This window comes from Trachemys scripta, chromosome 17 (assembly GCF_013100865.1).
Source record: "Trachemys scripta elegans isolate TJP31775 chromosome 17, CAS_Tse_1.0, whole genome shotgun sequence".
Lineage (NCBI taxonomy): Eukaryota > Metazoa > Chordata > Testudines > Emydidae > Trachemys > Trachemys scripta.
In genome coordinates this window covers 13,094,818-13,108,728 of record NC_048314.1, presented here as the reverse complement: position 1 = coordinate 13,108,728, position 13,911 = coordinate 13,094,818, and the positions used below count along the sequence as shown (strand labels likewise).

Genomic DNA, 13,911 nt, shown 5'->3' with positions numbered 1-13,911 from the left:
TTTAACCTTTGCCACTAACCTAAATAGACAGACAGTCAATGGACTGCGTGGGCACGTGCAGCAGACCCCCAAGATCCCATCACAACTCCATCCATGCAATGAAAGCTTCCCCCCTGCCCTTCCTCCTGGAAATACAGCAGGACCCACACCACAGTACGTTAGGCTTGTAGAGTCAGCTCACCCCATATAGAGTGGGAGCACGCTATCTCACCTCTCGGTGCATCAGTTCCCCCTGCAGGCGATAGCCATCTCCCCCTCAATCCCCTCATGCACCTCATCCCCGATGTACCCTTACACATGGCAGAAGACAAGCCACAGGGATGCAGCGCCTGGTGTGATGGGGCACCAACTTGGGTGGTAGCAAGATGCTACCACAATATCAGTTTTCAATAGCAATCATCCAGAAATCATCTTTTTTTTTAAAGCAAGGAATAAGTGAGAGGAGTGCGTTTGGTCTATTTCAGTCTGTTTGATAAGAAACTGGCATTAGTCAGCCTGAGGACCTCCAATGTTACGCCCGCAATAAATAGATTAGTCTTGGATTTGTTTCCCCCTCCCCCCCGGATTAGTGACTGTTCCAGCCAATATCGTACATGTGGGCTTTCCCCAAATCCTCACCATCCACATATGCAAATATGCAGGATAACAAAACCAAACAAGCCCAGCCAAGCAGCACCCACTGTCCCTGAGACTGGATTTGGCCAGAGGCCAGGACAGCATTAGTGCTGTTGGCCAGGTGCTAAACTAGCAGAAAAAAGGGATAGTGTTGAATGAGCAGGAGACTCTTGCCTTGGGGTGGGGAGAGCAGAGAGCACCCTGAGCTGCCCTGCTGATTGGATGGAGAGATCCCACCATTGCAGGGGCTCTGCTATGCTTTCCAGCCCTGTGCTGTGCACTGTTTATTCCCCAGCTGTCCCTGGATGGCCTTGTCTACACTAGAGTGTGCTGCATTAGCCACCACTTGGTCCCCTTTGCACGCCTGTGACGCGCTGTACATCCATGTGCAGACGTGCTAGCAGTGCACCATCTGCATTAGACATGCTTGGAATCAGCCCGCATGGTCCTTCAGTGTGCAGTGCCAGCATGGATGGGGATTGCTGGCGTGAGAGCATCATTGGTGCATGCAGCCCTCCTTCTCCCACAGTGCACCTGTCGCTGCTTAAATTGCCTGTCTGGTCTGCCTTCTGCACAGGGTCATGTGTGCCAGAAGCCATGTGCACAACCAGCCCTGTCCACACCATGGAGTTATGCACCATTATCCCAGCAATCAGCTTGATTCCGCCTCAGTCACTAGCGCGTCTCAGAGGAGGCCTTCCCATGAGCGTGCTGCCAGCTGGCCAGGAGCCGACAAGCAGGCGCTGGCAAGATGAGGAGATCCAAGGCCAGCTGAATGCTGTCATAGGAACACTCTGGTGTGTAACCGGGCATTCTGGTTGACTAGCGGAGAAGGTCAGCACCCACAGTAGTTAACAATGCCAAGAGATCAAGAGACTTACGGTCCAGCACAAGGACCAGGACAATAACAGCACATCTGGTGCAAGGTAAAGAACATGCGTGTTCCAGAAGTACCTGGACCAAGTGCTTGGCACTTGCCCTTCCATGCAACCCAGTATGCTACTAGAGAGCAGGGAGGCAACTCACAGCACAGTGGGGAGGAAGGAGGAGGTGAAACGGTCACGCCAGAACTAGACAATAGTAGGAGCTGCCACAGACATTACCAGGATCTGCTCGGGGAGCCCAACACAGCAGCCATGCTGGCTCAGCAGGAGGAAGAGAACCTTCTGCCCAAGCTCTATGGGGGCTGAGACTGTCTTCCAGGTTCCTGGGAATGCTGCCATTACTGCTTGGAAGAAGGCAGGGGGAGTCCTCCTCTCCCTGCTTCCCTCCCCCGTCCCTGCGCAGCACAGCACCGGCTGCCGAATGCCGTCAGCCAGATGAGCGGGTTAGTTCCCCAGGGTTGGCATCCCCCGCAGTGGTAGGCCAGCTTCCAGCCAGGGTGAGAATGCCCAGTTCGGCGACTGGCTGAGCCATGCTATTCGGCTGGACTAGAAGGGGCAGAGAGAGGCTGAGAATCAGAGAATTTTATTGAAAGGAATTACAGGGGGGCCCTGTAGCCAAGACACTTACACTCCATTTTCTCTTTCTGCCCTAGGCCAGACATGGCAATAAGAGACAAGTTTCTCTTACCCACCTGCAGTCCCATTTCATTCTTTCTAACTAATGCACGAAAGACAATCCTGGGCATATTTTCTATGTACAACTAGTACAGGTCATGAGAGTTAGCTTACGCCACATGTCCTCCTGCTGTCAGGCACAAGATACCTTTTTATCAGTCTAGCAGAGAGAATTAATCTTAGCCCTTATTTCCCCCTCGCCCCCAGATCCTCGGCAGTTGTGTCTGAAAATGCAAATCAGTTGCAGGAGTAATGCATGTTTCCATCAAACCCCACAGAACTTCTTTTAGCCTCTCCATCCAGGGAGTGGTTCCTTTGATACGATCCATGTGATTAACCCTCATTTCCTCATGAACTCAAGAATTGCCTGACAGTCCCTTGCTGGAACCCTCTGCACAGGGATGCTGTCAACTCCACTTCTTTTTCTTTGTAGCACCTACTACAGATGTGGGGCCGGAGGACGTGATCCATGGTGGAACGGCTAAGAAGCCAAAGGACCAGGAAAAGCAAGGAAAATCAATACTTGGGACATGTAGAGGGACGTGAGAAGGGTCTTGGAGTGAATGATGGAAGGAGGTAAAAATGATGCCCGCTTTTAAGAGACTGGACAGGTTCAGGCAGAAGTGGAATGATTGGGGAAGGAGACCTGAGACCAGGCAATTCTAATGAGAGTTTTTCAAGGACTCAGGCATCACATTGAACCTAATAACTGGCTCCTGCACCTGCCAGATACAGGTTAATAGTGCTCTTTGGAGCACCTCCTACTCTCCAGCTCCTTCATAGCCCTCACTCCAGGTATTGCACCCCTCTGCCACAGTCACCTAAGAGGACTAGAATCCCCAGTTAGATGGACAAGATGCACCTGTAAAATATTCAGTTACCATTGTTCGTGTAACTACGTTACCCTGGTTTGCCATTGCAGCTGGCCTGAATTTTTGTTTGTGTATAATAAAGTCGAATCTGGGGGGAAAGCCTGTGTAATGAGCACAATCAATCATACTGGTCTTTAATACCAAAACCAACAACAGTTCACTCCTCCATTCCATCTAGGAACGAAGCCACACATCCCGAAAGAGCGCCCACTGGTACGGAACGCACCAGCCCGTCTGTTTAGCAACATAGGTTATTGAACACATCACTCAAGTAGATCACTCTCTGCACTGGCTCCCCACTGAGGTCAGACTCCAGTTCAAGGTCTCTGTCCTCATATTCAAAGCCCTCTTTTGGAATTGCTCCTGGCTACGTGACCTCTCACGGCAGCTGTGTTCCGTTGGAACAATGAAACATGAGCGTGGGATGGGGGGTGGGGGGGGGGCTCTGAAATGTTAGGGGGCTGTACTATGGAATAGCAGTTAGTGCAACTGCAGATAGTCATGTGGATGTGGGGCAAAGCTGAAGGCAAGTCAGCATGGCTATGATGGACATGTTGCAGTGTTGGTACTTAGATGGGCGCTATGCTACTGGTTCAGTCTCTAGTGTAGACACAGCCAGGGCATGAGTATGCACATCCATCTATCTAGATATTCGTTATCTCACTCCAAGGCTGCAGCTGCATCCCTTTGCTGAGCTGCCATTGGTCAGAAATGATGTCATTGCTTCCAGTGCTGGGTGGCGGTGCATTGCTATTGGTGGAGGGGCAGAGATGCTGTTGTCAGCTGGAAAGGCTCCAGTCATTCATGTGGAGTTCAGTGCGTGTTCCCTTTGGGGGCTTGGACAGATAGATGGAGATAAAGATCTGGCAGAGCCAGGTGAGCACTTGGGGCTCACTTTTAACCCTGCATTGCTGGGACGTAATGCCACATCCCCTGCAGGGTCCCAGCAAGAGAGACTGTAGCTGGTTTAACTCTTGCAGTGCTGGGTCAGAGTGCCTAAAGCCCCTTTCTTTAACCCATGCACTGAGGAGCCAGAGTTGTATGTCCTGTGGATGTTCCCTCAGCAAGGCTCTGCAACAATCAAAAGAGAAGCTGTCCCCAGAAAATCCTGCCCAGGTTTTAGGTTGAGATCAGTGCTTGCATTGACAGGGCTTTGGGGCTTTAGACTGCTCTGCCTACACTCAGGCAGTGCAGACAGGATCACTAAAACTCAGGACTATACCTCACAGGTCTGGAGAGTCCTCCTGATTTAAGGAGCTCCAAGTTTCCTGGGACATAAGCAGTGGACTTGTGATATGGTGCCTACCCCACACAGCTGATGAAAGGACTAAAGAGGACCGGAGAGTCCACACAATTAACCCACGTGGTTGCACCTGGAGGGTTGGCCAGGCCTAATTAATGATGAAACCCAGTGGGGAGGGATTGTGTGATGCTATAAATAGAGGAAGTGTAGCACATAAAGGGGGAGGGGTGTAGGGAGAAACTCTGCAACCACTCTTTTGGTAGCAGGGAGAGACCAGACCAGTAAGATCAGGCTTCTGGAAGATGAGGACAAAGGCTTGGTAGGAATACCTCCAGGGAGGTAGTAGTAGAGAGTCTGGTGGAATGACCCTTCACTGCCTGTCCTAGGGTACCTGGACTGGAGCCTAGTGTGGAGGGTGGGCCTGCATTCCCCTGCCAGCCCCTGGTAAGGTGTACAAAGACCAAGAAAAGTGTGTACAACCTACTGGGCTCAGACTCAAGAGTGGCAGACCAGGCAGAGGGATTGGACATTTGTTTGTTACCCTATTACCCTAGAAGGGGTGAGACATCATGTGACTCAGCTGGGGGGCTGAATCCTGAGAAGAAGTAGACCACCTCAGGGCCAGACTAGCTGTTAGTAGAGGCCGCTACAGGAGAAGATGCTGCTACACTATGCCTAGCCTGGAGGGGGCGTGCCAGGGGTAAGTCATCCCTTCTACCGTGCTCTTGGGTTTGTCTTTTTTTAACCCCTCCTGTACTAGATTACTCTCCTCCGAATTTCCAGTCAAATACAGCTGGACTCTTACAATGCTCTGTTCCACTCCTGTCATTGCCAGACACCTAGTGTATCCTTGGTGCGATGGGAAACAGATACTGAAGGGACCTGCTTCTCTACTGCTTGCTACCACCCCAGCACCAACACAGGTAGCATTTCACACCCGCTCTGCACAAGTGTAAGTGGTGACCCCAGGTGTAAGGTGGTAAGAACCCAAGCATGCTTTAGCTGAAGTCCGGCCCAGCCAATGCAGTAGCGTAGGCCAAGCAGCTGAACTTCAAACCAGAGACTTTTTGGCGTACGTCTCTAGCTGACGCTGGGTGGGTTCTCACCACAAGGCTTTCGGGAAGAAGTGTGTTTTGTAAGAAGGGATTTAAATGCACCCTTGCACATAGTGAGCTGCAGGGGAGAGGGTGCCCCCCAGGGCCAATGGTGGTAGTGGAGCACGGGTAACACCTGGTAGAAGCATCATACGTGTCGGATTCGGGTGTCTTAGGTTTTGGATTGTATCTGCTCACCAGGCAACCTCAACACCGCACATTGACGACACTGCTGTAACTACATGTCAGCTTTGCTCTTCCTACATCTCTGACAGCCCAGCATGTTGCCTGGTCAGACGCGGTGGGGTGGGCAGCAAGTGACAGAAAGGAAGTGACAAAGGCAGGGGGCAAAGAGGCTTTTCTTATGAGGCTCAGACTCTATGTTGCTTTTTTGGGCTGTGTGGGAAAAATATTCACTGCAAAAGCCTAGAAACTGGGGGTTCTGTGCTCAGATTAGATCGTATTCAGCTACTCCTGTTTGGTGAAGGGGGAGGGGAGAGAGAACGGCCACAGGGAAAGGTTGCTTGAAAACAGGACCAAGTGTGGCGTATTCCTCTGTAGTGTTTGTAGTCCAGCTGAGGGCAGGGCCCTGTTGTGCTAGGTGCTGTACATGCCCCTAGAGGGAGACTGCCCCTGCTCCAGAGAGTTCACAGTCCAGCCTAACTAGACAAGGCAAAGGGGGGGGGGGGGAGAAAGGAGGGATGATTATTCCAATCTTACAGCTGTTGTCAACTCACAGTGAAAAACTGCAATACTGCCGAAAAACTGGCCCCAGGCTATTGGCAAAGGGGTTTTGGTTTTTGAGTCCCAACCAGACTGATTCAGTTTTCATGAAATTGTGTTTAAAAAGCTCCTGTTAGACAAAAGGGAACATCTTCCTCTTCTCCCCCCCCCCTCCCCGTCTCCCTCCAGGCTCTCTCAGGGCTCTGGAGCCCTCCAATGCCAGCCCTGCTGCCAGCGCAGGTACCCAGCAAGTGGCACACGCATGCATTAGGACCTGGCTACTTTCCCTGCTGCATCCCTGTGGCAGGCAGTTGCTGCTGAGCCGGCAAAGCAGATTGTGTCTGAAAGCAGGGGGAATCCTCCCCGCTCCCCCAGCTGGGGTGGGGGCAGCACACACAAGGCGGCAACTGCAGCAGGCGAGGGGGCTGGATGTAGCTCCCAGTCCCCGACCTGACTTCGTTGTGCCAGGTGAGCCTTTGCAGCCCCGTCTCGATTGCTCGGCAGGGCTCTGCAGAGCAAGTGGCTGCAACAGGGTTAGCACTAGCCTGACTCAGTCGCTCTCCAGAGCTGAGTGTGGCCAACAAGTGCTGAAGCCGGAGGCAGATCTGCATCACCAGGGGGGAACAGACCTAGCTGGCCCCCTGATGCTGACACACAGCCTGGGGAGGAGGGGGGAAGAGTTGACTATCCAGCCCCAAGAGCTATGTTGCCCAAAGCACCAGCCTAGCAAGGTTCAGCCAGGCAGTGGGGGGTGACTGACCCACTTTCCCTCACCTTGCAGCGGACAGCAGCTCAGTGCCCCCTCCTCATATCCCTGCTTGCACTTGCATCTTATTCCCGTGCTGCCAAGTCCAGCCCAGGGGGCTGCCTCTGCCCCCCTGGCACTGAGACATGGGGTGCTCCCTGCCCCATGGCACCCCAGAGACCAGCCAGGCATAGGGGTGATTCACCCCCCCCCCAAACCCTGAGTCATACTGTTTCCCTCCACACCTGTGCTACCTCTCCTGCTCAATGAGTCAGAGCTGGGGATGGGGACCCCCCCCTTCACCCAGCTCAGCCCCACAGGGATGTCTAGCTCCAACCCCCCACCCCAGGAGCAGTCCCCAGTCTGGAGTGGCTAGTAGAATTGACCTCTGCCCCCCCACGTCAGGGTCTGCATGAGGGGGTGCCCAGCTCCATCACTGACCTCAAGAGTGAGTGCCCAGCCCCGTGCCCCCCAGCAGCCAGCCGGTGTCCTACGCTGCTAGGTGCCCCACACTGTGCCCAGCCCCGTGCCCCCCCCAGCAGCCAGCCGGTGTCCTACGCTGCAGGTGCCCCACACTGTGCCCAGCCCCGTGCCCCCCCCAGCAGCCAGCCGGTGTCCTATGCTGCCAGGTGCCCTGCGCCGTGCCCAGCCCCGTGCCCCCCAGCAGCCAGCCGGTGTCCTACGCTGGTAGGTGCCCCCCAGCAGCCAGCTGGTGTCCTATGCTGCCAGGTGCCCCGCGCCGTGCCCAGCTCCGTGCCCCCCAGCAGCCAGCCGGTGTCCCACGCTGCCAGGTGCCCCGTGCCGTGCCCAGCTCCGTGCCCCCCAGCAGCCAGCCGGTGTCCCCCGGCCGTGCCCAGCCCCTCACCTGCACTTGCATGAAGGATCCCCGGTAGAAGCAGCAGGCGGCCGCCGACAGGGCGCTCCAGAGGCTGCACCGCTCGGTCATGGCGCCTCCCCGGGGCCCGGCGCTGCAGCCAGGACCGGCCCCCGCTGCACCTGCCGCTCCCGGCTCCCTCCTGCAGCCGCCGCGGCCGGGCTTCAATTTCAGCCGCTTCCCCGATTACCTCATCCCTTGTCAGGCTGGGGGCGGGGCTCGGGCTCGGCCCCGCCCCCGGCCCGCCCCCACCCAGCCAGCCGGGAGCCCGCGGGGAGCTTGGCACGGCGGGGCCCTGGCCCTGCTAACCCCGGCTGGGACCCCGCCACCACGGGGTGGCTGCCCCCACCCTACACTCCAGGGGGGGCCGGGCGCCCTGTGGGGGTAGTGGGGGGCTGGCAGGCTCCGGGGGGGGGGCGGGTGCCCCTTGTGGGGCGCGGCTGGCAGGCTCCAGGGGTGGGGGGGTGCCCCTTGGGGTGGTGGGGGCGCGGCAGGCAGGCTCTCCCCCCCCATCATTTTGACAGCCTGCCAGCCCATCCCTGCCTCCAGGCGTCTTCCCACCCGGCTATCCCACCTGGCTCTCTAGCCAATCACATTGCAGGGCATCTTTGCCTCTCCACAGGGCACCTGATCCAGATCTGCCAGCCCCCCGGTTACAGCCAGGAGGCCCAGCTGCCCCATGCAGGATAGTCTCCTACATTGGCTGTGCTAACCAGCCTCCCAGAAGGGCTGGTTCACAGGGGACAAGCTCTGAGAAGGGAGCCAGCTTTAATTGGCACCAGCTCTGTTGTCTCACATTTACACTCTCTAATCAAAGGAGTAACTAAACCCAGGGGGAAGGAAGGGGACTCCGGTTCACACCTTGTTTAACCCTCTCCAGCCCAAGCACCCCCCCCACCCAGGCCCATTCACACTTCCCTGCATTCCAAACCCTCCCCCAGGCCAAGCACAATCCCCTTCAATTCAACAAACTCCAGGGTCCATTTGGTACCATTGTTTTTTCTTCCCTAGCCCCACAGGCCAGGCACAGCCGTGCACTCTTTTGGTGCTCTCCAAACTAGGCTGACTTTTGTTTGTTTTTCCCTTCACTCTTTAATGGGAGGTTTCTTGGCTTTCTCAGAAGAAAGGAGACCTGGCCCTGGGAGAGGCGCAGGTCCCAGCCAGCAGGAAGCCACCCCTCTGCACAGCTGCCATCAGTGTCAGCTGCCCTGTATTGAAAGCCAAACGTGGAGTCCCATTTGGTTATCCAAGGGAAATCGAATCTTAGGCTACAAGGTGGCTCGCAAGGGATGGGAGGAATTCTCTACCCATCCTGTAACCCACGCGTGGGGCATCCTGGGAGGTTCTCCACGTTCTCCTGAGTGATTATGTTTTGCCACTGCCAGCATTAGACTAGATGGACCAGAGCAGGAATTAGAGGCCCAGATTGATCAAAACTTTGGGGGTGAGACAAGGCAGGTGTGTGGGAGGGGATAGGGGAGAAGCATGAGCCTGCAAGTTACTTACAAACATCTGGAGCTCCAAATATTGCCGGGAGATATAATAATCCCCACCCATGCAATTGCCAACCATGCCCCCATCCCCAAAGTCCCGGGAAGCAGATGCACCTGGGCAACAGTGGTGCAGAAGTTCTTGGTATTTAACAGTAGGTGTTAATTGCTGCCTTGAAGGAGCTAGGTAACTGCGAACACACAAAGGTATTTCTGCTGCAGTTAACATATGAACAGTACATTTTCGGATGTAATTAATTCAAACAAGTCCCTCGCATCCTGAGGAGAGGACAAAGCAAATGCTGCTGAAGAGACACACTTCTCCAGAGTGGCAGCTCCACACACAACCATGTGTGGGAAGATCAGAAAGGAAACAGATACAATATGGGACCTGTCTGTGGACCTGTGGCTGACTCAGTCATAGGGGTTTTGTTCTGTGATGTTTCAATGGGCAGTGCTTTTATCCCAGTGGTGCCACCTCCTCTCTGGGACTCCTGTAAGGTAGGGAAGCTTTATCATGCCATTTCTCAGAAGAGAAACTGAGGCTCAGTGACTTGCCTGAGGTAAGGCAGGAAGTCCATGGTGGAACAGGGAATTGAATCTGGGTCTTCCACATCTCAAGCCAGTGCCCTACCCACGAGGCTGTCCTTCCTCCCCAGCATGGGACATGGCACATCCATACTGTGCACCTTTCAAGCAAGCAGTAACTGGGGCAGGAAGAGCAGCATGGGGCAGAGTCCCGGGATCCTAGGGGCTATGAGTGAACGGTTGGCTGTGGTGATCCAGGTCTCAGCAGACTGGAGTATAGCGCACAATGCCACGTACTTGTGAAAATGCCCTCGATGGCGGAGTGCAGCGTGTGTGTTTGAAATCTGCCACATGAACCTGGAATTGAATTCCCTTCTCGTCTTTGTTTGATAATGGAGACAGCGACACACACGCATTCCCATAGGCATTTCCAGCCCTTCACTGCTGGAAGGGGAGAGCACAGCCTCCTCTTTCATCCTGAATGAGATCGAGGGACGGAACAGATGGTGGTTTACAGGGAGACGCTGAACTGAAAGAATCTGATTGTGATTCGTCTTCCTGAAAAGCCTGTTCCTCCTTGAAGGATTTTGTTGCTTTCCTTAGACAGAGCTGGAGCTTTGGCAGGACTCGGCTCCTCTCTGGGGAAGTAGCACTGGTTGGTACAGCGCTGAGCTCCTATGCTGATGGGTACATAGCCTATGTCTAGCTATCTCCCATCTCTTATCTGCCTCCCTTTCTAGGGGCGGACCTGATCTGTACCATCATGCAGCTCTCTGAAGAGCCTAGGATTGCATACAGAGTGACATTTGGATTGTGGCCTGCAATTCCGGCCTTCAGCACTCCCTCTTTTCACAGTACCAGCCATTCCCCTGGGCCTTGGGGGGCCTGTCTCTTCCTCAGGATGTGAAGGGGAGTAGTCAGGGCTCAAAGTGGGCCAGACCAGGACGGTAGCAGTCTGCACGTGTGTTAGTGACCACACAGGGTGTAAGCAATGGAGATTCGGGCCCAGCCTGTCCAATGAGATGCCAGCCACCTCCTGTTCCACTGGCCCCCTGCTGTCCGGCGTTTACACTAGCTCAGGTGGCATGTGGTTTGCTACTTGACTGTGTCATTTCCGCGCTGCTGCTGCACACAGGAGTGCATCAGCCAGTGGCAGCAGCTGCTCCCACATCAGAACGAAACTGTGAATGAGAGCAAACAGGGCCAGCAAATAAAGCACTCAGCTCCCTCGGGGACGCTGGCACGCTCACTTTTGTATGCCCAGGGCTCCTCAAGGGACACTGCCCAGCCTGCCTGCTTTCTCACTTCAGCAACCTGGACTCTAAATAGATTCAGTAAGCAGACCTGGGTTCTGGGCTGCAGTCTAAGTGCTCCATCCTTGCTCTGCTTGGCTGCATGAGGACCTGTTGAGGCTTCATTTCCCAGTCCAGATGCTCTCCATGGTGCTGGTGAATGGACTGGGCTGTGAGAACAGCTCTGGTGGTAGCAGGAGCAAACCCACCGGGGGTTAAGAGCTGATGAAAAGTCAGCCCCAGCCAGGTCTTGTAGTCAGTGAGTGCCAAGCTTGGCCGATTCTCTTAGGAACTCTAGGCCTTGTTAGCACTGAACTGTGCCTGCACCTTCATTCGCCGGGTGTAAGCCGGGAGGTGTGCATGCTCCCCCTCTGTCTCTTTCTCTCTCTCTCTTTCTACGCTTGGTTGCTGCAGAACAGCTGGGCTGGTTCATTCTATTTGCTTATCACTTTACTTGCATCACAGTCAGACATACAGAAATCTGAGTCCCTGGCTGAGAATCAGGGTTGTACCAATGCAGATTCCCAACAGGCCAGCGCTGCTACCCTGTTCCCAATCATACCTCTTTCTGAGAGAGGCTGGAGCTGGGAGCTCTCCCACAACTACTGCAGCGCCACCATTCCCTACAGCGACTCCTGCTGGTGACCCCGATTAGCTGGGTGCTCTCCCACCGGCAGTACTAGTGCACCATTGCTTTCAGTGACACCTGCAGGGAGAAGCTGGGACTGAAGGATCTGATCTGGTCACAGGAGGTGGGGGAGTGATGATGGGGAAGCAGGAGAGCAAGCCAAAGGCGGTCAGCGCGTCTAGGTTACGTGGAGCCCACACTGGAGGCAGACCAATGTCCCGCACTGATGGAGAAGACATGGCTATGCAGTTAGGTTTATTACGGTCATTTGGACTGCCAATGCCTTTAACCCCTTAGCAGCTAGGAAGGGGAATCTCTCTGCCTGGAATTGACACTGCTCTCTTGCTGGAATGAGAGAACACCAGTTGTCCCAGCTGGTAATACTCCAGCCAGGAGAATGCATTATACCCGGCAACGGAAATGATCAGGGGGCTGGGGCACATGACTGATGAGGAGAGGCTGAGGGAACTGGCCTTATTTAGTAGAAGAGAAGAGTGAGGGGGGATTTGATAGCAGCCTTCAACTACCTGAAGGGGGGTTCCAAAGAGGATGGAGCTCGGCTGTTCTCAGTGGTGGCAGGTGACAGAACAAGGAGCAATGGTCTCAAGTTGCAGCGGGGGAGGTCTAGGTTGGATATTAGGAAACACTATTTCACTAGGAGGGTGGTAAAGCACTGGAATGGGTTACCTAGAGAGGTGGTGGAATCTCCATCCTTAGAGGTTTTTAAGGCCCAGCTTGACAAAGCCCTGGATGGGATGATTTAGTTGGGGTTGGTCCTGCTTTGAGGATGACCTAGATGACCTCCTGAGGTCCCCTCCAACCCTGATATTCTATGTGCAGCACCAGCTCCTGAAAGGGGCCAAGGACTCACTGACTTTAGGGGGGTGTTGACTCCCAGAAGGGGGGTGGGGGAAGAGTATTGCAGACAGGCAGAAAGGATTAACGGCAGCAGCAAACAGTTCCCACCTGGGGGCAGTGAAATTCTCACTGTGGAACTCAAAGCTGCTGGGTGCCTGGCTGAGGATCAGGCTGTCTGCGCGTGCAACTGACTTTCATCTAGATGAGAAGGTTCTGGGCACAGGGATCTTGTCTTATTTGCCTGCAAAGCACCATATACACCTGTGCCACTGTATGAATAACCACATGAGATGGGGCTCTTTGGATAAGTGCACGTAGGTGACAGGTGTGAGGGAAAGTCACCCCTGTGCGAGGGCCCAGCACGAAGCCTTTGCATCACTTTAGTCCCACTTAAGGCCTCAAGCTAGGGTTTAAATGGGTGGTGCATAGGCCTCAAACTGGCCCTCTGTCCGGGGTGACTACACCCTGGTGAGGATGTAAGGTGCACAGCGGCAAGTTACCTGTCTGTGCATGTAAATCTCTGCAATGGCTCTGTCTGTATGGAGCTGACTTCACTAGCTCCTATCACCACAGCTGTTAGAGGATGTCTACGTGTGGAGCTGGGGGTGACATACCCACCCTGGCTCTCTGTGACCTCGCACGCTAACCATTCAAAGCGAATCATGGACCACCCAGCATCAGACAAAATACAAACCAGCCCAGTACAACGCCACACCAAAAATAACTGACCCAAATGGTGAACAAACTCACTCTGGACCGGAACCCGGGCACCTGGGGCTTCTGTTGGCTCACCAAGCTGAAGGCCCAACATGGCTTATACCCATGTCTCTGTTTTAGTTAGTTCATGATTTATAAAATGCTCCCATCACTGAGGCTCTGGTGCATGAACAAATCGAACAAGAACAACAATAATCAACATCGGCTAAAGCGAATTCCTTCATTGCCTCCCCAGCATGTCTTCCCAACCCCATCATCACCACGCTCAGGACAATGCCTGTGTGAACAGAGGGGCCTCGCTGGTGCCCTGATGCTGAACAAACGTGGACACTAACATGAGGAGCCAATTCTACACAGCCAGAAGCAGGAAGTCCTTGGCTCTAGATTTCCAACCTGGGGGCTGTTGGTTGGTCTTGGCTGCCCTAATGGCCTGCAGCCACCTGCCTCTCCCATATTGCTAGCTGGGAGTGGGGTCTCACTATGGAGAAAGTCAAGAAGAACTGCCTTCAAAAAATGTTCAGTGCTGGTGAAAGGTTCTGGACTGATGGTCCTACAATCTGGAGTCTTCGCCCTTCGTGATGAACAATGACAATGCTACCGTTCCCCCTCACTGCCTCAGCGCTGACCTGGGGGGGACCACCTCCAGGAGCAGGCACGTAGCTCAGACTCCATC

The 13,911-nt window shown here is 54.4% G+C and overlaps 1 protein-coding gene across 4 annotated transcripts in view; it reads right to left on the bottom strand.

Annotated features, from left to right (window-relative positions):
- The window catches only part of SH2D3C (SH2 domain containing 3C), a 55,150-nt gene that overhangs the window by 21,535 nt on the left and 19,704 nt on the right, over positions 1 to 13,911 (bottom strand). The window contains exon 1 of one of the 4 annotated variants that reach the window (XM_034793791.1): positions 7,717 to 7,861. The exons of the other annotated variants lie outside the window; for them this stretch is intronic. Coding sequence (XP_034649682.1) covers positions 7,717 to 7,797 — 81 coding nt within the window. The 5' untranslated portion in view covers positions 7,798 to 7,861. Of the gene's footprint in view, positions 1 to 7,716; positions 7,862 to 13,911 lie in introns of those variants that run through there. 4 annotated transcript variants of the gene reach the window in all.